At 45.8% G+C, this 25,323-nt stretch overlaps 1 protein-coding gene across 1 annotated transcript; it reads right to left on the bottom strand.

The window, feature by feature from the left end:
- Window positions 1–1,145: 1,145 nt before the first annotated feature.
- PASD1 (PAS domain containing 1) lies at window positions 1,146–24,578 on the bottom strand. The gene is made up of 19 exons (XM_009997106.1): window positions 24,547–24,578; window positions 23,023–23,177; window positions 22,164–22,255; window positions 20,278–20,367; window positions 19,103–19,223; window positions 17,861–17,974; window positions 17,081–17,199; window positions 16,214–16,296; window positions 13,214–13,320; window positions 10,695–10,842; window positions 8,515–8,596; window positions 7,349–7,472; window positions 6,820–6,929; window positions 5,195–5,353; window positions 4,204–4,420; window positions 3,228–3,315; window positions 2,376–2,468; window positions 1,698–1,908; window positions 1,146–1,316 (listed from the first exon to the last, which is right to left on the bottom strand). The coding sequence occupies exons 1-19, from the start codon at window positions 24,576–24,578 to the stop codon at window positions 1,146–1,148; spliced, it is 2,316 nt and encodes a 771-aa protein (XP_009995408.1).
- Between the last annotated feature and the right edge of the window lie 745 nt (window positions 24,579–25,323).

Raw genomic sequence — 25,323 nt, 5'->3', positions numbered from 1 at the left:
TGGTCCTAACTAACCATTTTCTTGCCAAGCTTAAAGCAGTGGCTGAACCCATCTCTAAAGTTTGGGCTCTAACAGTGCCCAAAGTTAGTAAAGAGTTACTAATTCCTCAAAAGCGTACATTTTTCCTTTGGAAAGACACAAACAGTAGGGACACAACTATACACCCACTGAGGAATAAACTGTTTTTTCAATTCATAAATATAAACATATAGTTAAAAAGTGACAATTTACAAAAATACAATTTATTGCTGACCCTACGGGCTTGTAACATCACTCGTGTCCTTGGGAGCATATCTTTCAAGTTCACCAAATTGCAACATGACCCAGCAAAACCACAAAGTTTGCTGTCACATGTTGTTCTACTCTTGTTTGTTTTCATGTATAGAAACATATACAACTACATCACTTGAAACAAAACAACCAAAAAAAAAGGAGGAGTAAGGATTCTTTGCTTGTAACCTGAAAAATATTTGGCTACAGGGAGTAAAAACCGTATAAATTTATCTGCACTTGTTAACCAAAATAAAACATGACAAATATCTTACTAGCTGCGACGTGAGCTGGTATAACAACAGTAAGAAATTCAGGCAAAAGTGGTGTTATGTAAATTAGCAGCATTATCCAATCTCCTGGAAAACAAAACATTGTAGGACTGAGGTATAGAAAAAAGGGGAAAAAAAATAAATCCACAATGGACCTACTACAGCAGAAGGAGTTATATACAGGGTAATCCAACGGTGTCCGGTGACCGGTACAGTCTGTGTAGGTGCTCCAAATGCTGGGCTTAAATTCACAGTGACTGTCAGCATTGAAGTCCTGACTGGAAAAGGTTTTTCCCCATTGCAAAGCAATCTTCATGGCCACCTGCTCAGTACCCTCCCTGCAGCCAGAAAGCCATGGCCTCCCACTCGTCCCGCGGCGCTGGGCAAGGGCACGAGCAGCTGCCGGAGCAGCGTCGCGGACTGGCTGGGTGGAAATCCCAACAGACGAGGTACCCCTGGAGCTGTCTGCCCCTGGTGGGGTCTGTGCCTCCAGCCACTGCCCTCTCCACAGGGCCTGACCTCACCCATCCCGTGCTCTGCTGGCGCGGTCCTCGGGGCGCCGGGCAGCTCAGCCGACCTGGTTCCTGCCTTCCGGCCTGGCCTTCAGGGCAGCTGCATCTCGGGCAGGTCAGGCAGGTTGCATGCCTGGCCCTGCGTGTGGCGGCTCTGCTGCTGAGGGTGCAGCAAGGAGCTCAGGGGGTTCTGCTGCGGGGCGTGGGGTGGCTGGAAAACGCGCTGCGTTGGACCCCCAGGCACCGGCTCAGGACCCTGCATCTGTCGGGAGACACGAGCCCAACAAGTCAGAGCTGCCCCGTCGCCCACTCACTGCAGGGCTGGTGCTGGGCCTCGTACCCAGGACCACAAGTGCCACGTCCAAAAGGGAACCTCTGGACATGCAAGTTGTGAGCAAGCAGCTCAGGATGCTGGTGCTATCAGCACAACTAACAACACCTGGAGAGCACTGAGTGTGTTGGAAAATATGGCAGAGCCAGCCTGGAAAGGCTGAGCACTGGGGTACGGGCAGATAAAATGAGAAGGGAGGACATGTGAGTGCATTGACCAGGTTTGACTGGCCAGGTAAGCCCCGTTTTCTCAGAAAAAACAACCCCAAGACCATTCCTCTGCATCCTCACAAACCTGTCCCAGCTCTGTTACCTGAAGGTAGAGACGGTGCTGCTGACCCTGCTGCTGTGGCCACTGATGGAGCAGGACTGGTGTGTTTGCCTGGTGGGATGTGAAGCTGGTGTGTGGGATCATCAGAGACGGGGAGAAAATGGGTGATGGGGCTGGAGGTCGGACGGTGCTACAGGTTGCTACAGGTTGCATCTGTACTGGGGGAGGCAAGATCTGCTGCTCTGCAACGAATCTGCCACGAGGAAGAAAATAAGGTGTGAGAACCCAGACCCACCAGTGGCATGGGCCCTGGGGAGCCCAAGGGCTGCAGGAACCAGACTGGAGAGGGGTTTGCCAAACCATGCAGAGCCTGGTGAAAATAGGCCCGTTTGTCCCCTCCCCATCAAGCAGTGACTGGAACTGCAGACAATTAAGTTTTTAAGGCTGTACATCTCCTCCATGACTTGATTAGGCATTTTCAGCCTTTCAAAAGTCAGAAAATGGTTTAAAAACATTTTTTCAAAGCACTTTAGTTACCATAAAGTTCTTTGTAATTAAGAAATATCCTCATTACTTTCTCTCGTAAGCAGCTGAGCTTTTCCTTCTTTTAAGATAGAGACTGTTTATGTTTGCAGGATCACATACAAGATTTTTGAAGTAACTTTAAGCACCAAAAAGTGCCCTGCTAAAACACTGCATGAAAACAAAGAGAAGACTCACTTTCCTTGCTGCCTGCTGGCACTGCTCTGTGTGGACTGGCCACTGCCGTTGGCAGCGGGCATCATGGCTTGGATAGACTGATCCAACAGCATCCTGCAGTGGAGGGAAAACAGAGGACAGTCAGGGAAGAGAAAAGTCCAAACTTCTGACTGACAGTCTCTAATAGAAAATGCTGGAAAATCCTCCCTGAAAGCATGCAAATCATCACCATGAAAAAAATGCTGCTGTAACAGGATGCTTGTTATCACCTTGTCTAATGCACTTGCAAACGTCAGCTGAAACTTGCTACATTTTTCATGTAAGAAATATCTTTTATAGATGGTGAGATCTATGGAGTTTATCTGATTTCTTTATACAATATTTCAAAATGGTTGGATCCTGGAGGCAGTGTCTGCAGATACCTCCTTGAAAGGTGGTCGAATGGTTTGGGGCAGTTGTATACAAGGTTTCCAACTTTGTATAAAAGAAAAATGGCTTTGCCATGGCATTTGTCCTTGCTGGAGAAAAGACACTCTGGAGCTTAAGAGCAAGAAGACACAGGTTTGGGAAAGGTCATCCTTGCTATTTTTTTGTTGGTTCTCTCCCTCTGACAGCAGCTGATGTCCAGAGGTTACTGAGCTATGTGGACAATTTATGGAAATACGGAGAGAAAAGGATTTCAGGCCCCTGAAGGTAAGGGACATGGTAAGTCTTGCTAGACTTACCTCCTCACTAACACAGGTCTTTGCAGGAGGAAACATACGCCCCTGCTGTGACATCCATGGACCATCACCCACCCTAGCCCAGCCATGCACACCCTCCCTGCACCCTGGTGTTGCTATCTTCTACCACCACCACCAGGACAGTTCCCACCTGAGGCTCCTGTCCTGGCTGTACTCTGACTGTGGTTGCCTCTCGCTGCCATCGGTCGGCACCTGTGCAGCCACGGCAATGGGATGTGCTTGTGAAAACACCACGGGGTTGTTGTAGAGGGGCACTGAAATGCTCGTCTGCCCCGGCAGACACGTTTGCTGGACTTGGTTTCCTCTCATTAGGTGCTGCTGCTGCACCTGAAAAGACGACATAGATACCCATGTAATTTTTTTTTAATATCCCTAATTGAAGGTTAAAATAACTGCTTTGGGTGTGCAGATGAGAAAAGGAGAAGGAACAAAAAGATATTCTTTCTGGACACAGCAATAGAGATGGTGTATCTGTTCAGGATAACCTGTGTGCATTTATTGCCCCTGCGTGGCACGGGCTGGAATCCCCAGCACCGTTATTTTTTACAATAAGGGTGGTGAAACACTGGAACAGATTGCCATGGGAGATGTTAGAAGCCCCATCCCTGGAAACATTTTAGGTCAGTTTAAACAAGGCTCTGAGCTACCTGATCTTGTTGAAGATGTCCCTGCTCACTGCATGGAGATTGAACCAGGTGACCTTCCAACTCAAACCACTCTGTGATTCTATTATAGCGGATTAAGGTGTAGTGATGACAAACTTGTTTTTCAGAGGTGCTTTCCAAGATTTAGGCAGAAGAAAATTAGTCTTTTAAAAACTATCCCCACTTCCCTCTGCTACAAATAACTCTCAGTGGCTACAAATGAGCATCATGTTGCAGTACTAAACAGAAGCAAATGAGCCCAAACCTCCCACTGAGCTCCTCTCTGGTTACCAGGATGGCTCCAGTGGTCCCCAGGGTTTAATGCTTTTAGGCTACCTGGCTTTTATTTTTACAGTTGAATGACATCATTCACAACTGACTCTTGACACAAATTTCATAATGCCAGCACTGAGGAGATGTGCAGGACCACAGGAAAGGGAACAATGAAGACACTGAAGCAACCACTGACCTGGGTGGCTGTGCCACAGGGGTCCCTGAGGAATTGGCGTGGTGATGGCAGGTGGGTGCTGCAGTAGTGCTTCGTCCCCAGAAGACCTTGCTGTTGTGACTTCTTGGCTGTTGCCTGCCCGGGGGTCCCTGCTGCTGGTGGGGGTGGCCTCCTGGGGCTTGGGTGCTGCACGTTGTTAAAGACAACAGGGATCGGCTGCTGCATCAGCATCTTTAAAGAAAAGAGACACATGAGTTTCCACAGCTCATACAGCAGCTGTGCTGCCTGGGAGATACCATCTCCAGCTCCCAGGCTGCCTCTATCAATATACTTAACACTGCAGATGCAGTATCTCTACATCCAGGGCCAAAGTAAACCATGAATAATAGAAAATAAAATGTTGGCTTGTGCCCAAATATTTATTTGGAATCGTGACTGTTCCAGCTCCATTATGTCTGTTGCATTTTGCAGGAATGGCACCGGGGATCCAGAAGTACTAACCAGCCACAGAACTGACAAGTGAGGTGGGGGTTTGTCTCTTTTCCTAAGCAACAAGCAACAGGAAAAGAGGAAATGTCCTCAAGTTGTGCCAGGGGAGGTTTAGCTTGGTTATTAGGAAAAATTTCTTTACTGAAAAGATTGTCAGGCACTGGAACTGGCTGCCCTGGGAAGTGGTGGAGTGACCATCCCTGGGGGTATTAAAAAGCAGATGTGATGCTGAGGGACATGGTTTAGAGGTGGACTTGGCAGTGCTGGGTTAACAGCTGGACTTAATGATCTTAAAGGTCTTTTCCAACAAAAACGATTATATTAATCAATTCTTAAGCATATACTGATAATGTTTATCTCTCAGGAGGCATTAGTCCCACATCTGAGACCAAACTACCACTTTATCCAAAACTCATTTCTAAATGCTTTTGCCATGGAAAATTTTGTTACTGATCTGTGTGCTCAAAGGAAAAGCAAATGGCTTCTGGGTTTGGGAACCCTGGGGTCAGAGGGTACCTGCAGGTTGGAGTCCTGCACTAGCTGGAGCTGCTCCTTGATGACATGGAGCTCTTCTTGCTGTGTCTTGATGTCAGCTTGCAGTATGCGAGTCCTCTCCTCCAGCTGCTCTTTCAGCTGATGCATCATTCCCAGCTGGGTGGGGAAATGGTACACTGGCTGTGGAGAACAGAGAATGAGATCATGAGGTAGGACTGGGTCCTTCTCCTCACATTTCTAGTGATGCTGGTAACAAAAAAAAACCAACTGCTTTTCAGCTTTTGCCACAGAAAATATGATGCTAACAACAACAACAACAAAAAGGCAATTGCAATCTAACCAAAGTACTACTGTACTTCCAGAGCAGCAGCACAACGGGCTCATACTCAGTGCCACACTCCAGATCTTGGCCGGTTAAACTTCTTTGCAGATGTAGTGTCTGTGCATGGGACACCACTGTCCCTTCAGTGTGACACCCTGCTGAATTTGGACTGCTTGTGCTTTGCAGCAGGTGCTGCATGCAAACCCTTGCCCTGTCTCCAGGCTGGGCTTTCAGTTGTGCTGCTAATTGTATTTGCCAAATGCCAAGGTAGGTTGTAATCCCAGCCTGGGACCCACCTTTCACACTGGCCATCTTCAGCCCCTGTGTTACAGTCTGTATGTTACTACACTGACCTCAAAGCCCTGTGAGGATGGGCCTCATGGTTTACGATTCCCACATTTTTCTTGTGGTTTGTTTGTTGTTGTTTTTTCCTCTTCCTAGCCCAAGTCCCATGACATTCCTTTCCTCTACCAGGGCAATAAAACTCTTCATCACTGTACCAGCTTCTAGCAGTTCAGAATCTTCAGCAGCCCCCCACGGTTTTGACAAGTGTAAAACTTCCTTGGGTGTCCCACCTGCTCTGTCTCCTCACTGAAATAAGTGGTTGCAATAATTTGGATGCAGGTAAATCTCAGTAACAGCAACAGAAAGGGCACTGAAACCTTGCCCCCATGCTGGGATCAGCCAGCAAGGAGGTAAGAGAGCAGAGAACTGGACCTGCCAAGTCTGCCCCGCTGACTGTCCGTATCAGTGCATTTAATGAAAATAAACCACGTACCATCACGGTGTGCTGGGAGGGCACTGTCTGGGCCACAGGATGCTGAGGGAGGTGGTCACCAGGGCCTTGAGGAGTTGCTATAGCCTAGAAGTGAAAACTTTGCCTTACTGAAGGTGTATCACACCTCTCGTGCAGAGCTGGTGCGATACCAGCTCATAGCGGTGGTGAAGAAGTGAAGGGAATTAAACAATTCCACGTGGAGATCTGAGGATGGGTCTGAAGGGAGAATTTCAGCTCCTGCATACCCCCCGCTAACTGCAAATCCTTGGTGTCAGGATCCACTACTGGATAAACGCAATTTCACATGTACATACCCCAAGAAAAGAGGGCTTGTGGTGTGGAAAGGCGTTTGGCCTGGAGGAGGAAACTGAACCCAGAAGGGAGGCAGCAGAGGAGCCAAGAGAAGCTCTCTATCAGCTCTGCTGACCAACAGCATGCCCAGCACACTCAGAGGTGGGGATCCAGCCTCTCTGAGGCAAGATCAAGGTTTGTCAAGTTCATTTCTGAATGGCATCAGAAGGGCTTTTCCTTGCAGGGACCCCCGACCTGAGCGCTTCCCGCCGGCGCCAGCCGCAGGGCTGCCTTCTCCACCTGCCCCCCTGGCACTGACGGCCGGGTGGGGGTGCTGGTGTCTGTGTGTCGCATGGATGAGGTGGCTGGAAAAGAGATGGTTTACTGTGATGTGGCAGACCCGTGCCTGAGTATCCTGAACAAGCCCCAGATCTGTGTATGCAGATGAGCAGCAACCCAAACATTGCCAATCCAGGTCCCCAGACTGCCCCTCCGTGGTCCTTCTGGCTCCCCACCTGACTCACGGGGCTCCCTTCTGATGCTAATGCCCTGTTCTGGCTTTCCCTCCATGGATGCCTCCAAATTAACTTTCCCACTCTGCCCTGGCGAGTATTTTAAGAAAAGCCCTTGAGGTGGCCCAACCATAACTTGTTAGGGCACAGTATGTGCTGGTGCTGAGCGACTCCTCCTGCCCTGACTTGGTCACACCTACCAAACCCCAGTGCTCTGGAGGTTGCTCTGCCCTCCAGCCCACCCCTCAGCCCCGAGCTGTGCAGGCACCTACATGCGGAGTCGGAGAGCGCGGTGTGCGAGGAGCGGCGGGAGCTGTGGGATGACAGGGACACTCCCTCCCGGCTGGCGTCCTGGCTACTGCCGCATGGCCCCACGTCCAGGTAGCTGCTGTGGCTCTGTGGGGAGCAAAGCACAAGCACTGAGGTCATCAGAAGAGGATGGCACCGGAGGGGGCCTCTCCCCCCCACCACGTGTTTCCAGAGAAAAATACGGGGCTGGGCGCATGGAGGGTCTGGAGCACAAGTGCTGTGAGGAGAGGCTGAGGGAATTGGGGTTGTTCAGCCTGGAGAAGGCTGAGAGGAGACCCTATCACTCTCTACAACTACCTGAAAAGAGGTTGTAGTGAGAGGGAGCTTGGTGACTTATCCCTAGTAACAAACCATAGGACAAGAGGAAATGGCTTCAATTGGCGCCAGGGAAGGGTTGGATTGGATATTAGAAGAACCTTCTTCACCAAAAGAGTTATCAAACACTGGAACAGGCTGCCCAGGGAAGTGGTTGAATGAAGGAAACTGTTTCACCTGCAGGATGTGGGTGACCACGTTGGCCATGCCACCATGCCTGAAGGCCCCACCACCTCCCAGGGAGTTCCCCACCATCCCACTGCCCTGCAGAACATCAAGCAATGGGACAAATTGCTCTGCCTCTCCTCCAGCTCCCTTACATCAACAGATGCAGCTTAAGGTCTGCAGAAAAATATCTCAGCTATCATGTGAAAAGGGGAAAAAGACACGGAAGTGTGCTGTGGTGACAGAGAAGCAGCTGTTTGCAAGATAGTCCTTGCCCAGGTGCAAAAGGTCTCTCAGACAGCTTCCCCTATACAACCCATGAACAGCTTCTACAAAATATTGTCTGAAGAGCAATGAGGCTGATGGAATGATAATTACACAACAATCCACTTGAAATTACTTGGATTACTGGTTTTATTTGTGAACTACTGAGAGAAAGAACTGAAAAGAAATTCAAATGATTTTGTTAATTGGGCAAGGGTGTTGGGATGCCAGACTGATTCCAGCCCTGGAAGTTATTGGTCACAGCTGGAGGCTTGGGAAGAGATGGGAGTAAAGGTGAAGAAGAACAGATATTTTCCTAAAATTCACAAGTGATAACTCATTTTGTTTAAATATCTACTCATTCGACTGTGAAGGCATGTGGTACCTTTACAGAAGAGGATGCCAGTTCAATTGATGATTCTTCAAGGCCAAGATCTCTCCTTCTTTCAGCTCGAACCTCTGCATAACTGAAAAATAATAATAACTACTTTAAATCCCATTTTTAGGTCTGGATATTGTTACTGTATGGTAACTATCCTACCACACAGATCACCACACAGTTTTCATGTCGAGTCACAAGCTTTGCACAGCACACAAACACACACCCTTTCTTCTATACAAGGTGCTTAGAGGAACATCATCACACAGCCTTGCAATCTGTGAATAACTGCACATGCTGAGTATCCACAGATTAGAAAACAACAGGGCAGTGTCCCAGTCCCATCACAGCCAGGACTGCACAGCCTATGTGATTAATTGCACTGCACAGCCTATATGATTAATTGCACTAATCATTCCAAGCACAAATATAGACACTCCTTTCCAAATTTTGGCCCTGGATGCCTTCAAGGAAAACTAATTGAAAAGCAAAGTGCACTTGGTTATTGAAGGCAAAATAGGTGTCTTTATCTTCACTAGGATTTTCCATAATCAGGCAGAAAAATGATCCCATATCTTCTTTGCAGGCAAACTGCCATAGCAAATGTACATTCATTTCCTAACCTGCTGATGATTAGGAATCAGCTTTTTGCTGTTTGCACAGTAGCTCAGTGAGACCTAAGTCAGTGCCCTGGGGAGGAGGAGGCCTGGTCCCCCCCTCCTTCTGAGGAGGGACACAGCCCCATGCAGTTAACATCAGAGTTAACATCCCTCACTCGGGTGGCAGCTCTGAATACAAACCAGTGACTGCCCAGGTGCAACATGAGGTGCAGGAATCCGCAGGAACGTGCCTCTAACTGTGTATTTGCTTTCCTTACTATTTTTTTCCCATTAAACAATATTTATAGTAAACAACATCACATGATTTACCACTGGGATAAGTTTGAGAGGATGTTTTAAAGACTGAGTGTGGATCATGGGCACTGGAAGGTGCCAGAGATTAGGGTGCTGAATTATTAACGGGTTATAACCTTTGTGGGAGGCAAGAGAGGTTCCTGAATCAACCCCACTTATTTCATTGTAGGCAGTGATTTTTTTCTGAAATCACATCCTAACTCGTGTGTTTCACTAATTTATTCTAAACCTCAACTACATGAGACAGAATTGACTTTCAAAATCTGTGCAGGACTGTATCACTAGAGGCAATGGAAGCAGAAAGAACAAACAACTTCATGCACAATAAAGTCAAAGCTTAAAGTGAAGCCAAATTCCCTGAAGGATGGCAGAAGCAACACAACTCAGAAGCAACCTCTCTATCTAACATCTGCTTATGATAACACTTGACGTAGTTTGTACCAGCACACACAGCTCAAATCACTTACACCTGTTAGTGGTGTAAGGGGTTCTCAGTCTGTGTTTCAGAATATCCCAGTTTACTAGAGTTTGTCCTTCCGGATGTTTGACAAGAAAAAGAGGGACCAGAAAAAAAATTCACAAATTGATTCCTGGCAGTAAGGAAAGATGCAGTGAGCAGCATGTTTACTCGAGTTAATAGAGCAAACCACTATGTCGTTATTTTTCAAGCCCTTCAGTAAATATATCCTTAGTTTTACCACAATCTTTTTTGAGATGCCAGCGGGAATCAAGCCGATTCCCCTCCAGAAGGTGCGTGCGGCAGAGCATCCCCCCACATCACCTCCCAGCGCGGGGTTGCAGCCCAGGGCGAGGAGCTGCCCACTAGAGGGGGATGCTGGGCTGGATTTCAGGTGAGGAACGAGGCCAGCAGGACAGCAAACTTCGACTCATCCATATTTAAAGCTCTGATGAAAAGGCTTTGTGGGAGATGTATGATCCCATTCACAACCATAAAACCTCCTGATTCTTAACAGCTCTAATTCTTCCTTTATCCCATCTCTAGGGATAAAAGGGGAACACAACACACTGACAACCTTGACCAACAGTGGCTTCCAGGTTTTTGGCTTGGTTGCCGAATAAAAAAAATATAAACAATGAAAATACACTCTGCTTTTCCCATGTTCCCTGTCTCAGTAGTTTTACAGAACTACACACTATCTTAGTGTGTTGATATGCACAGCAAATATATGGCTAACACAAAACAGGACTATAAAATAAGAACAGCTGAGCCCACGGGACACGCACTGTGAAATGCTTGGTGCTTGCTCCTACCTAACTACCAGGTGAGTGCAGACAATGAACTCGGGTTTGGAATTCCACTGGTGGTAGGTGATGTAGTAGTGTGTCTGCAGCCATATCCACTGCTGGCCTTTGGTCAGGAACCGATAGTAACAGGACTTTCCTTTCCCAAACTGCATCACTGTTAAACAAAAAAGAAAGCAATTTATTGCCAACAGAAATGTCATGGTGCAAAGATGATTAGAATAACCACCCAGTCCCACCCCCCTCCTGCAGTCTGCTGTCACACTAAAATGACTCTTGTGGCTTTATAAACTTGACAGAGGATACACAATTACATACTCAGCTTTTATTTGGGTTCTTTTCTGCTACTGATTTTCAAGAGTGCACTTTGCTATTTGGAGACTATTCTCATAACTAATAACTGGTGTAACTACAGAACTAGCTACATTCTTACAACTTATTCCCGGGCTCCTCTGAAATAAACATAAATAACACTAATTCAACAAAGTATTTGCCTTTCACAAGTACATGAGAATGCATTTCAAAGATTGGGAACTTGAAGTCAGGATCCTAATAATGGCACAAAAAAAAGAAGGAGAGTGGAATTTTATCAGTTTAACTGAGTTTTCTTCCAAGAGAGAACCTAAACACACCAGATCTGGAACGTATTATCAGAGTCTGTCCAGAGAAATCTTAAGTGGTGTAATACAACTGGAATATAACAAGGGCAACTACATTAAATAACTGCATTAATTGTTCCTCAACTCTGGGAGAACAAAATCCAACATGCTCACTTAAAATACCCATAATTAATGCAAAGTAAAATACAAATGTGGTTTAAGGAAACCCATTTCACTTCAGAGTAGGCATGATGTCTGTCCAGAGTGGTCAACCTGATGAACAGAATTTACCAAGCCACACTAATCCAAGTATTTTTACTCACCTGCACACCTCTATTTTGTTAAATATCAGGACTAATTTCTTTACTGATCCCAGTAACAGCGATGGGCTTCAGATGAAGACTGAGGTTCATAGAATCATAGAATCATAGAATCATAGAATCTTAGGGGCTGGAAGGGACCTCGAGAGATCATCTAGTCCAACCCCCCTGCCAGAGCAGGGTCACCTAGAGTACATCACACAGGAACTCATCCAGGTGGGTTTTGAATGTCTCCAGTGAGGGAGACTCCACAACCTCCCTGGGCAGTCTGTTCCAGTGCTCTGTCACTCTCACAGTAAAAAAATTTTTTCGGATATTCACCTTGAACTTCCTATGCTCCAATTTACACCCATTACCCCTTGTCCTATCACTGGTCATCACCGAGAAAAGCCTAACTCCGTCCCCCTGACACTCACCCCTTACATATTTGTAAACATTGATGAGGTCACCCCTCAGTCTCCTTTTCTCCAAGCTAAAGAGACCCAGCTCCCAGCTTTCCTCATAAGGGAGATGTTCCACTCCCTTAATCATCTTCATAGCTCTGCGCTGGACTCTTTCGAGCAGTTCCCTGTCCTTCTTGAACTGAGGGGCCCAGAACTGGACACAATACTCCAGATGTGGCCTCACCAATGCAGAATAGAGGGGGAGGAGAACCTCTCTTGACCTACTAACCACACCCTTTCTAATGCACCCCAGGATGCCATTGGCCTTCTTGGCCACAAGGGCACATTGCTGGCTCATGGTCATCCTCCTGTCTACCAGGACCCCCAGGTCTCTTTCACCTACACTACTCTCCAGCAGTTCAGCCCCCAACCTGTACTGGGACATGGTGTTGTTCTTCCCCAAATGTAAAACTCTGCACTTCCCCTTGTTGAATTTCATCATGTTTCTCCCCGCCCAATTCTCCAACCTATCTAAGTCTCTCTGAATGGCAGCACAGCCTTCTGGTGTGTCAGCTACTCCTCCCAGCTTAGTGTCATCAGCAAACTTGCTGAGGGTACATTCTATACCCTCATCCAGGTCGTTGATGAAGATGTTGAACAACACCGGTCCCAGTATCGACCCCTGTGGGACTCCACTAGTCACACACCTCCAACCAGATTCTGCCCCATTGACTACAACTCTCTGACTCCTTCCTTTCAACCAGTTCCTAATCCACCTCACTTCCTGATCACCAAACCCATACCTGATCAACCTGGTTGTTGGTGAGCTGAGCCTCCTGCCTGACTCCAGAGCCCAGAGAAACAGCAAGACCCCATGAGCTGTGACAATCAGCAAGACACCAAGGGTTTGGGGCTGCTCTCACCAACTGGGGGCAGAGTTGAACAGTTCTGGCTTCCTATCTGTTAACCTCATTTCACTGTCAGACAACTTGTTCTCAAACAGGGTATCTGTCACTTTGGGAAACGTGCACAAAGAGTTCCTGATCTGAGTGAATTCTGCAGGGATTCCACCTCCCCAGCAAGCATTGGCTATGACAGTCTGTCATGGGAAGAGAGAATTCCCTCGTGCTCCAGATAAAGATGCCTTTTTTGACAACAGTAAAAGGTTGTGCATGAGTGACAGGTAAGATCAAAGACAGGCACACTGTAAAGGGAGAGGAACTCACAGTGTTCATGGCACCTAGCAAGAAGCTCCAGGTCATCTGCGTGGTAGTAATCATACCCTGATGTTCCCAGAACCTCAAAGGGCAAATATCCTATAATAGGTGGAGCCCTAGAAAGGAAGCAAAGAGCAGGGAGTGAGCACAAAACCTGACATTTTGACATCCAGGCAGACAGGCTGCAATACTACTGAGCAAAACCATCTCATACATTCACTTGGCAGGGAAATCAGGAGTGGATTTTCACAGGCACAATGATGTATTTTCATAGTCAAGCAGAAAACAACAACAACAACAACAAAAACCAACAAACCAAACAAGAAAACCCAAACCAGTGAGAGAGAGGTAAAAACTGAGAAAATGAAAAGGCATGTGTTTACTGCTTCATAGCCTATTCATTATGTGGGTGTAGAGAGAGGCATGTACGTATGCAAGTGACTCAATTCATCAAGCACGCTTGTGAGACACAGCTTAAGAAATGCTATGGCTGCTCCTGTGCGTAATAACTTGGAGCTTGAGTAAAATTATCCAGTATATTCGATGTAAATGTCATCTGGGTAGTAACTGTAGGAGAAAGAGTAAGTGGGAAGCTGCAGTGCATGTCAGGACCAGCTTGGGTAAAAGAAAAAGTAATTGTTCCTATGGAAAATTATAAGCAGTAAAAAAAAAAAAAAAGTTTCTATGCTAGTAGTAAAAATAAGAATAGGCATGGGATTAATTTTAAGAACTGTTATTTCTATGGCAAGTAGAGAAGAAATAGAGGAAGTATTGAGATGGGCACCTTGCAATGACTTACCAGACTATTTTGCTGTTAATTCTAGATTTGTCATTTTCTAGGCAAAATAGGATTTATTTATTTTTTAAGCAGGTGTACTAACAACACTGAGCTTATGCATGGCCCTCACTGGAGCCTGCTAGCTTATGACTATGAAACAACACTGAAATCTGAGGAAAAATAACACTACTTTTGCCCCTAGTCCCTATGTCAGCATCCCTCCTTCCGTCCCCTGGCTCAGCTACACTCCGGCTTGCACCAACTCCAGCACTGCACTTATTTGGTGAGGCAGGACTTGCACTTATTTGGCTCCACCTATTTGTTTTGGCTGCTGGATGTGCTGATGGCTTGAGGCTCACCTGCCAAGATCAGCGTGTCCCTCAGGAACAAGACAGGGTGTGTTAGTGAAATGGTTAACATCTCAAAACCAGGGCAGTCTGAAGGTGCCATGGCCCATCCAACCTGCCTCCCCTGCTGCCTTTCTCTTGGTGTGTTGAGTGACCCTCATAAGGAAGGTAAATGCCATAAAGTGGCCAAGAATGTGAGCAACAAATTGATTAAGTACATTTGAGTATGGATGGATCAATCCTGAGTACTCTGGATATGAATATGGGAAGTTCTCCTGTGCTGGCTGAATGACCCAGCCCCATACTTCAACTGAAGAGGGCCCAGACAGGTCTGTAGCTTCTCCCCACAACCCTGAGCAGTTTGTCATGGAAAGGGGTTGGCTGCAAAAGCCAGTCCTCCACGCTCTCTGATGGCAAATCTCTTGAAACAGAGCGTGCTTAGCACACAGTGGTCTCTGCCACAATACAGCTTTATTTATTCAAATAACTTTTCATAGAGCACTGTGTTCCTTTTCCTCATGTGACCCAGATTTCTGTTAATGATGATAATATGTGTATTTATTAAAGTGTCCTTCCTTGCTATCTCTTTGGCAGAATATGCCAGTGTCTCTCCTATCTTTAATGACATGCTTCTATTCAAGACAATAATGTCTTTCAGATGCACATCAGATAAACATTTAGGCTGATCAGGAAAGTATTATGCTTTCCTGACTTTCACCAGAATTCTTTAAATGAGAAAGCAACCACAAAATGCTCCTCATCTGTCTTTTGACAAGGAGCAGCTTTGCTTGTGGAACAATTTAGAAGTGCCTTATTAGTTTAAGTTCCAGTCTTGAGGCCTGCAACTCCCTGTGCAAATGGAAATGCAGTGTCCTCAGAGAGCCTTTCAGGTGCTGCTTTTTAATAAATGAAGGGATGATAAGGAGAAGACCACAGTGAAGAGAAATAGATCATCATCAGAATTGACAGGTTTTCTTTCCACAAATTTACACATAGGCCCAGAATACAGATTTTTCTTAGCTTTCCAATGTTCAGCCAGACCTATGGAGTGCTTTTTGCATTATCAGTCTCTAATTTATGGTGTCATGATTGCAAAGGTCCTGATGTCAGCTCCTGCTGGGTACCCTCTGCCCCTGCTGAGCACCCCTCAGCGTCACATGCTGGGAGTCCACACAAATGAGCAAGAAAACAGCAAAAAATACTCAACAGCATTCATGGCATCCTAAGGACTGTACTAGAGAGAGGTTTGAACTTGTGATACAATGACCCATACAATCCCTGCTCCTTCTTGGGTCTAGGCTCACTGTTCACATCCAGGGCTCTCACAAATTCTGCCTCAGCATCTGTATTTCTTTAATTTACTCTCAGAAACCACCACTTCCTCACTGAGGACATCAGTGGGGTTGGAGGGGCTGCGAGCAGCAGGCGCAGAGAGATGCCTGTCTGAGTCATAATCCAGATTCATCAAAAGCCCCTTTGATGGGTTTCAAGGCAGCACCCACTCACTGTATTCAGAGAAGCTGCTGGGACACAGCCTTTTGGAAAACCAGCTCACTCCACCAGGCAGTGGAATAACGGATCTAGGGCTCTTTTACAAATCTTAACATTAATCACCTAGTTCTGAAAATGTGAAGTTACACATTTTTCTAGACATTTTTCCAGACATTTTCCCACTACTTTATAAGGTTTCTCACCTGTCTAAAATATTGAAAAAGAGTAAAGCATTCAAGGATGCCTAATAAGTAAGTTCAGAGTATTACTACTTACTCAGTTGCATTAAATTAGAGCTATTCTACTTTGGATCTCAGACAATAGCTACACAGAGTTTTTTATTTTTCAACTACAGTTTGTTTATTCTTCAGTGACTAAAACCAAGTCTCTTACCTGTGGTCCAAGAATAAAAACTTCCATTCCAAACTATGCCTTGATGTAAATTCTTCACATGGCTCTTCAACATTGCAGAGCTCCTGCAAAACAGTTGACATATTCAGACATTTAATTCCATGAAATGACAAAAGGAGCCTTATATCAAGACCAAATATGCATCTTTTTAGTATAACAAACCCTAGCAAATACAGTGCTTTTAGAGCACTTGACTTATTTTCCTCTAAGGAATGCATGAGCCTTGCTTTATAGATGCACACACTTATGAAAAGTGCCTAAGATGAATACTCCAGTGGCCTCATCTTGCAGTCTGTAGGCAAAATTCCCCAGCTTTTGATAAATATTGGTATCTGAAGATGGGTGACAGAACCAGCTCCAACTTGACACTGAGCTGGCTCATTCTCTCCTTGGCAGGAAGCACCTATGGTCATTATCCCTGTCACCATTACACTGTGCCACAGGACACTTAGGGACCAGCAGAAAGAGCCCGTGAGACATGGTGTTCAGCATTTCAGGATGCTGGTGGCCTTACACAAAGGAGCAAGGGTATCTATTTCTTCAAAGGCTGCCAGTTTTCAAGCAGTTTATCTGGTCACCTTGTACTGGTGCCTCCTGCTCTGAGACACCCCATCACAAAATCACCTCTCTCTAAAGCAGCGTGTGCTTTGTATCTTGGCATTCAAACTACTTACTGATATCTCCTTCTCACAAACCCAGGGGCATCCTCTCTCACCTACCACCCCACAAAGCACAGTCTGTGCTGCAGAACACAGGCCTTGGAGGCCACAGCCACTCGCAGGACTGGTGGCCCCAGCAGCAGCTCTGCCACGTGGCACTTCCCGGGCCCCCCAGTCCCAGAGCTCTCACCTTTAAGAACTGTGGTGTGACAAGACGAACAGTCGCTACGAGGCAAATCTGCTCCTCCGTGGCTGACCTGAAAGCTCGTGCAATAGCTGACTCAAAGCCATTACAGGAGGGTGTAGGCACTAGACACAACCAGACAATTTATTTAAGAGGAAGAGGAAGGAGAGCTTTCTTTTCATGTTAAGACAGGTGCAATGATAGATGAAACCCAAGCAACAACCTCCTCCTACCCACAAGGTGATGCCACACTGATACACACTGATGTTATTTAAAGCATGACCCTTTGGGCTCCGAGTTACGCAGTCACAACCACCCACCCCTGGCTTGCAGGAGAGCTTCATAAACCAGCACTGAGCAGCTCACAACGTGCAGTTACAGTCCCCCTGCCAGCCTTTCTCTAGCTCAACATTTGCAAGATTCAAAATGTTACAGGTTTCTCAAACTATGTAATCTTTTAAAAGTGTCATTTGATAGCCACAAGTGCAACAGGATGGCACCTTTTACTGGTTATTTGGATAACTGGGCTGCTTTACAGCTGGCAGTGGGTTAAACGGAGGTAGGATCAGTCTGGTATCGCTTCTTCAAGCACAGTGTGCAGAAGGGTACACTCTCCTGACCAAAAGCCTCCACACCACTTTTAGGTAAAAATATTTCCAGCTTATTCCATTCCCAACAATTACAGAGCATTTTCAGCTGAAATGAGACCTTTAGGAGGCTACAGATCAACACACAATTTAAAGGAGAGAGATTGAGAGCTAAAGGTAGGCTGGAGTGATAACTTACCATGAGTAAAATATTTAAAATCCACTACAAATTTCACATATTCATACATCAAGGGTTCATTTGGATCCAAGCTGCCTCTTGCTAAATGGCAGCAAAACTCTATTTGTTTTTCCGCTGAAATGAAAGAGAGGGAGACACACACAGTGTTACTGGAAGTCTGCACTTTAGCACACCCCATATACTGGATCTATCTAGGTAAACCCTGCTGCTGTGCTATCCAGGCACACCCTGCCAGGATGCTCTCAATACCCAGAAGTACCCAGAAGTAAATATATAACCCTCAGGAGCAAGGATCAGCTTGTTCTGCTTAAGGAAATGTATTCTCACCCTTTCTCCTGTGGCTTTACAGCTACCTGCATCCAGGCAGTGGCATTTCCCCAGCCCTCATGCATGTATGACTTCATGAGAAGCAGTTAAGGGATATTGCAGTACTCTGCTCTGGCACTGCTCAGTGGGACCCAGATCCAAAGGGCACTAAAGTCACCCTAAGCTTTTCCATTAACGGTGGAGGGCACTGTGCCAAGCTCTTATTCAGTTTTCTGCCCAAGGTCTGAACTCCATGGATTAAACCATGCAGACTTCAGCTGGAAGGAAATGAAGCCCAGGGCAGAGCACCAGCACCAAGGCTGCTTGTTTCCCCCTGCTGCTTACAGGGTGGGAAGGTCAGCACTGCCTGGCCATGGCAACCCCTCCAGGAAAGTGGGCTCCCAAAATGGCTTTGGTGAAACGTTGCTGTTTGGAACATATTGCTGCTTGCTCTGGTGTTGGGTCATTTTCTGGGGGAAAGGGACATTTTGGGGGTGGGACAGTAGCCAAAAATAGAGATCTGGATGGACTGTTCAGATAGGAAGGCTGTTCCTTAAATTAGATGTAGGGTTTCCTAAGTGTCTTGAGCCATGCAAGCTTCCTAAGGAGCAAAGACTCTGTCAAAACCCTTTGGGATTTCTCCTACCCTCTTCCTTTCCCCAGATCTCTCACTCCTTTCACATGCTCAGTCCAGCATCCTGTGCTCATAAAATAGCTAATGAGGGCAACTTCACTGTCCTACGATGCAAATCAAAGACCAAATACGAGGGTCAGGCAGGAACATTAGATGATGTGCTGCAGTAAAACCCAGAAACCATGGCAAGACAGAAGTGGCAGGCAGGAGAGATAAATGGCTGGAGAGCCCTATGCAGGCTCCCCCAGGAGCTGTTGGCCTTTGGCAAACTTCCCAGACTGGGAGACAAGAGCAGAGCTTACCGTTCAGAAAATCAGCTGCAACAGGATCTGTCATCAGCACGTGTGGAGAAAGGAGCTTGTACACCTCACTCTGCTCCCGCTCAGGCAGAAAGTTTAATATATTTTGGTCCACCAAATCTGACTGATACAAAAGAATGCTTTGTCATGTTCAGCAGTGCAGCCTGGCACAACCACCTCTGCCTGCATCCCGCAACAGAGCAGGGATGCAGGGTGGGTGCTTAAAGCAAGGAAGCCCTGTCAATCTGCAAATGGATCTAGGGCAGAATATAACCCTTAGGTTATTTTACCCCAGGGTTGCTACCTATTTGCAAATGGTTGAACAGGTCCCAGAGGTTGCCCTTCAGTTCAGCCAGATGCAAGCTGGAAGAATCCCTGGTACCACAGGAACACAACATAATGAAAAATATATAAAAATGAAAATTTGAACCATTTCCCATTGGAAGCATGAGACAGAAGTGGGAGCTCCTCCTCACATCCTCCATTTGTCTTCTAGGCTGAACATCTGGCAAAATCAACTCAACCTGCAAGTGTTTCAGTGCTGATGAATTCACACTTCCTGACTAAAGGGGTTCTACCAAAATGTCAGCACATATTTGTTTCTTTGCACAGCCAAGTTAACTATGTGTTCAAACTTGCCCTTACATAGTGTCACTGGTGCCTCATGCTTGGCACTAGATAAAAAATAAAAACAGTTTTCAGGGACCAGCAGAAACGTCTGCACCCAACAGCCATCTAGAAATTCTCCCAGAGAACACTGAAGCCACATATGTGTTACTAAAGACCATGAGCTCAAAGCAGGAAAAAACTGCCCTTGGAAGAGCACACATTCAGCCCTGAAATCACCTATAAATGATCTGAGCCGAGTTTCAGCAGGCACAGAATTCACAAGCAGGAGGTTTTCCATACGCCTGGTGGGATAAACACCACCCAGACCCTCCTTCAGATGTGCTGCCAAGGGGTGAGCTGCAAGTACAGTCGTTTTGCACAGGACTGTTTCTTAGCTACTCACAGACCCTGAGAGAATCTGTTACTCACAGGAGCCTGAGAAACTCCCCAAGAATTTGTGAGTTTATCCCCACCCCCAGTCAGTTGCCTCTTTGGTGGGACAAAACCAGCCCTGACCCTGTGTAAGGCAGGGGAACGATTCTCCAACGCATTGTGTTGTCAGAACTTACTGGTAGGTGTCCAAGCAGAGATGAAACACTATCAGAGACATAAATAATAATCCCATCAGTGGTAAGAGCAATGAGAAAGCCATCCAGGGCCTAATGATAAAAGGCAAGGGAAAGAAAAAAAACCAAACAAACACAAATGATTAAGCAAGGGAACAACTTAAAATATTATAGGCTTATTTATTCTGTGTTGATGCTTCTAACAGCCTAAAATGAACATAAATCCATTACAGAAATTAAAGCTCAATACAGAAAAATTAAAAATGACATATGCTGTCTAATTCAACACTCTTCTGACTTTCTTATTTGCTCATTAATATTAAATTGACTTGTATTTTTAATCTAGTGAATATTTACTTAAGATTAAGCAAGACAAGCAGTGGTTAGAATTTCTACACCCACGCAATCCTAGTGACTTCAGTAACTTCATTATGTGCTCTGAATTACACAATAGTTAAACAATTTGGTGCGTAAGGAACTGATAGATGATCATGATCATCACCCTGGTAAACCCAGTGCTGTGGATAGATGGATAAGCAGAGACTGAAAAATTATACAAGGCACTCTTTTTAGTAATTTATGGACAATATATAAAAGATCTAAAGCCTTATTTATTTGAGATAAAGCTCTCATTTCTTAGGCTAGTGACATATAATAAATAATTCTAAAGTTTGTTTTGTTTTCTGTTTCTTATTCATGATGGTTTCTGTCCTGGACTTCTGTCCTTGTAGGTCACTGCATGTGCATTCCTCTTTGGGTGTTCTTTCTGTTCTTCACAACATCTTCTTGTACCACTGACCCAGTGTCTGTCTCTGTGCTTCTCTAACACTCACCGAGATCTGGGAGGTTTAATCTCTGCTCAGCACCGTGCACAAAGCCAGCTCCTCTGAATACTCTGTTAGGCTGCTCTGCAGCTTGGCTACAGGGAGCTGAAGGTGCAGCATTCACCATCTTCCCCAACTCAGTCATACTCTGCCTTTGCTGAAAATAAGCCCTCTCTGGAAAAACCCACTGATTTTAAGTAAACTGGTCAATGGTCTAACCTAGTCCAGCAAGCCAACAGTTTATTAAAGGACTCTCTTTCCCCCACCATTTCTAATGGGGGGGGATTTGTTTTGATTCTGCTGGAACAAACTAGCTTGTTTGGTGAGAGAAATTCCCAGAAAGAATGAACAGACTTTTCCAGGGAGGTGAGTCATGACATCCTGATGAAAAGGAGTAACGAAGACACTGCAGCCCCTCCCAGCTCAGCCCAGCATACACCCTTATTTTGGTGGGGCAAAGAGGAGCAGCTGCCCATGCAGGGCAGGTGACGTCCCCCCAGAGCAGCATGAACCCAAGGCAACACCCTTAAGAAACTCAAAATGTGGGCTCACCAGGTGCTTCTAGATTTTAGAGGGGGAAGGTCTCAGAGCTGTTCTCCCGAATGCAACCTTAAAGGCAGTGCAAGCAAAAGACAGAGCACTCGTACCCCCAGTACAGCCCTGCACAGCCACCAGCAGCACAGGCAGCATTTACTGTCTAATGGGACGTGAGAGGCAGAGCTGCTCTGCTTTTTTCAGGTCCTTCCAAGTTTGTGCTAAAACTGCAAGCTGTAGCAGCTCTTCTGAGAAGGGCAATTCTCTTTTTCCTCTCTCACCAGGACAAACTGGTCTTCGTTGCTAAATGAAAAGCTGTTTATCTTGAAGGGGAAGCAATCACATTTTTAATTCTGGCTCTGCAAAGCACTTAGCACAACAGTGGGCTCTGTCAGGTTTGTATTATTTGTACCAGCAGAGGAGAAATCATTACCACTGGAACCTAGAGGTGAAAAAGGAGCTATCATCTCTGAACTACTCCACTGAACTGATTACTTCCCACTAATCTATGCAGCTTTAATTTCTTCTTACCTCTAACATCAACTGGGTGAACTCCTCGTTGCTAAGAAATGAAGGTTTCCAGTCTTGTCTAATCTCACAGGCTTCTGTCTGTGCTGTGATTTCTTAAAGAGGAAACATCAAAAAAGCAACATGACTCATGCTAGTTGGATTTTTTTTTTCATTTTCAAGTAACACTACATTTCTTTTAAGAGGCTTTCACAGGAATCATCCTCAGATCATTCTCTACACAAAGCTTTCTAGTATGCAAGTCATTTTCCACCCCATCACGATACAAATGCAGTAGAAATCAAGAAAAGGGAGACATTTTAGGTAGTCTGGAGAAATCCTTCAAAAATTAAGGTCAAGGGGCTAATTTCAGAGTAGCTGAGCATGACTGTGAGCAGAGGGTGTCCATGACTCTGCAGCTCTTTCAGGAAGGTTGATGGGAGTGCCCAGGCAGCAGGACAGGCTGCAGCCAGTCATTTCCTACCCCAGGAGACCCGGGAACAAGGCACAGAAACCCCTTTCCCTTTGCTTTTGTAGTTGCTGGTCCTCAGCTCTTCCTCTCTCATGCTCTGCAAGCACACAAAGCTTGCCAGGGGTTGTGGAGGCCAGCAAGGGAAATGAAGCAATAGCACTACACAAAGAAGCACACAGCACTGCATCTTTGCAAGTATATCTACGTGTAACTGGTCAGCACTGTAGTCAAACCTAGCCTGTTTCCTGAAGCCAACTGCTGTGCCTTATTCTGCCCCTCACTTAGGTTCATGCCCTCTCTGGGGGTCTGGGACACTTGGGAAAACCAGTTTTCAGCTCCTGAGTGGAAGCTGGCTGCTGGGCAGACACAGACCCAGGCTTTCAATGGGAGCAAGCCAGTGCCCACCAGTACCTTTCTGTTTCTGTAAGAAGTCAATGGTTCTCTGCAGTATTGTGGACTTGTCCATCTTGAGAGGGTGCCCGTGGCCCTGCAGCATGGTGCAAAGCTCTTTAATGAGGACATTGAACTGGTCTCTCCTCTTCTTTTCAGATTTGTTGCGTGATGCCCTGGGTGACAGAAAGACAAACACTGCTAAATAAAAGTGAAGGAACTACAGCTTGACCCAGGGAGAGGTAAATAGCCCTGTCTCAGCAAAACACTTTACAAACAAGAATGTAAACTCAGCCAGGACTGCTCATTTGTTTAAAATCAGGCTAGGGAGTAAGTGCCTTGCTGGTGCTTAGAGCCTTGCAAGCAGGACTGAGCTCACCATCAGCAAGGAACACCTGGAGGTAACAAATCTTATTTACATACATTTGAGCAAGACCAAATAATTATGGACATTTCAGCACCAGTTCCCAGTGTTTCAAAAGTGGTGGTAACAAAGTGAAGGTGTCATGGGCAAAATGTCTTCAGTAAGGGAAATCCTAGCAAATACAAGCTCATGTTTTGCCCACTTCGTTTTTATGAACATTTGTTTTGCCTCTAATACACACACATATAAAGGTCAAAATATGAAGGATTCCTTTTTCTCTGACTTGTACTTGCAAAAGTAGCTTGTAGAGAGACAATACTGTGGAAAGACAACTGCAGAATAAAGTCAAGCACATGCTTCTGTATCTGGCTGCTGCCATGATATATGAAACTGGCAATCATAAGAGTCTGGCTGCGGAAACCACAGACTAGTTTCCAGATTTCATTAATACAATTTAAGAATGTTTTATTAGGGTCTTCCCCTCCATTAAAAACAATAAATGAGAAAGCAAATCCATTCAGTTTCTTCCAAAATGTTCTTTCCAATGCTCATATCTGAGATAATCCTATTTTCATGCAACCTCTTCCAGTAGTAATTAATATTCTTTACCAGAGTATTCATGATGATACATGCTTCCTGTGATCTAGACCCAGTGTGGTATGCAGAAAGCACTTCCATTCATATTTAGGTTGGCATTTGGAGGTTCTCAGATCCAGCATTTACATTCACAGTCACCTCTGTTTCAGCACTCATGTATAATGACTAATTAGAACTAAGCAAATGCTTCTCTGAAAAGAGGCTCACATCCATGCTAAAGCAGGACTGCTCTCTCAGTTTCATGGGGAACTCTACCCCAGGGTAGGCAGAGTAAAATCACAGGTCAAGGGTCCTGCATCAAGATAATAAATAGTCATGGGATAGCATGAGGTTTTGAGGGCACGACAATGTAATTTAAGGAACACACAGTTCATTAACCTGTCATTAGGGGTGGCCAAACACACTATGACAAGCTTGAAAATGGTGACTTAATTATGCTGTTTGTGGTCTGCTATCTACAGCCTGTAAACTGCATGGGGGGTTTGACTCTGACATTAGTGGTCCCAAGTACTTTTCAAGCATCAGATGACACAATTCTCCCCCAGGAGAGATCCAGTCTCAGTGCTCTCTCCACCCCTTCATACCTCTTTGCCCTGTCCTTCTCATCTTCATCCATCAGTTCGTTTACACAACACAGGGCTCTGAAAGGAAAAGACAGAAGTACTCACTGAGATGTATTCCCTGCTCTTGTCAAGGATGACAGAGTATGGAGTTTAGTGGTCAGTATTTATGACCTTCTAGATGTTTCAGTCTTTCCTTTCCCAAACTCCACTCTTGTTAGGAAGCTTCTTGCTTGCTTTATCAGCTACTGAGTCCTGAGAAGTGAAACCATTGCTTTTTGCCCAAACACAGAGCTACAATAAGCATGACTGTAGAGGGAAAAAACAGTCCCTCAGCCTGCCTTTGCTCTCCCTCTGCCTCAGGATGGGGAACCCTGCCCTGAACTCTGCACAGGAATCAGCATCTCCCCTGCAAACGTGAGAACCAGCTTCACTCTGATGTCTCTACCAGGCAGCACTGTGCCTGGTTCTGTTTTGTGAGATCAGAGAGGCTGCTGGTTGATATCAAGCACTGCAATGCTTGAAAAGCATCTGAGATTTCTTTTCCAGTGGAAGGGCATAGAAGCAAGAAGAAAACTGTGCTAATCCCCCAAAGGATTAGCATTAGGCAACAGCAGGGTACTAGCAAGACATCTAGGAGATATAAAAGACAGGTTCATCCAAAGCACCCTGCAGACAATGACTGCTGCTTGCCCTGGTGGACTGCCACCACACTGTCTGAACTACATCCTGCCACTGGGAAATCTCTCACACCTGAGACTTCAAGCTAAAACTTCCTCACCTGGCACTAAGCAGTGAAAA

This window comes from Chaetura pelagica, unplaced genomic scaffold (genome assembly GCF_000747805.2).
Source record: "Chaetura pelagica isolate M959 unplaced genomic scaffold, ChaPel_1.0 scaffold344, whole genome shotgun sequence".
In the NCBI taxonomy this organism is placed as follows: Eukaryota; Metazoa; Chordata; class Aves; order Apodiformes; family Apodidae; genus Chaetura; species Chaetura pelagica.
Note: the sequence above shows the minus strand (reverse complement) of the source record. Positions and strands in the feature narration are given on the sequence as shown.

Bases quoted from the DNA above. Each gene is read 5' to 3' on its own strand.
- PASD1 (XM_009997106.1), bottom strand. From the start codon at position 24,578: ATGGATGAAGATGAGAAGGACAGGGCAAAGAG. The intron at 17,975-19,102 runs GTAAGCTCTGCT...CTTTCATTTCAG, and splicing joins TGCAGCTGATTTTCTGAACG to CGGAAAAACAAATAGAGTTT. The intron at 17,200-17,860 runs GTAAGTTATCAC...GGTTGTGTCTAG, and splicing joins TTTTAAATATTTTACTCATG to TGCCTACACCCTCCTGTAAT.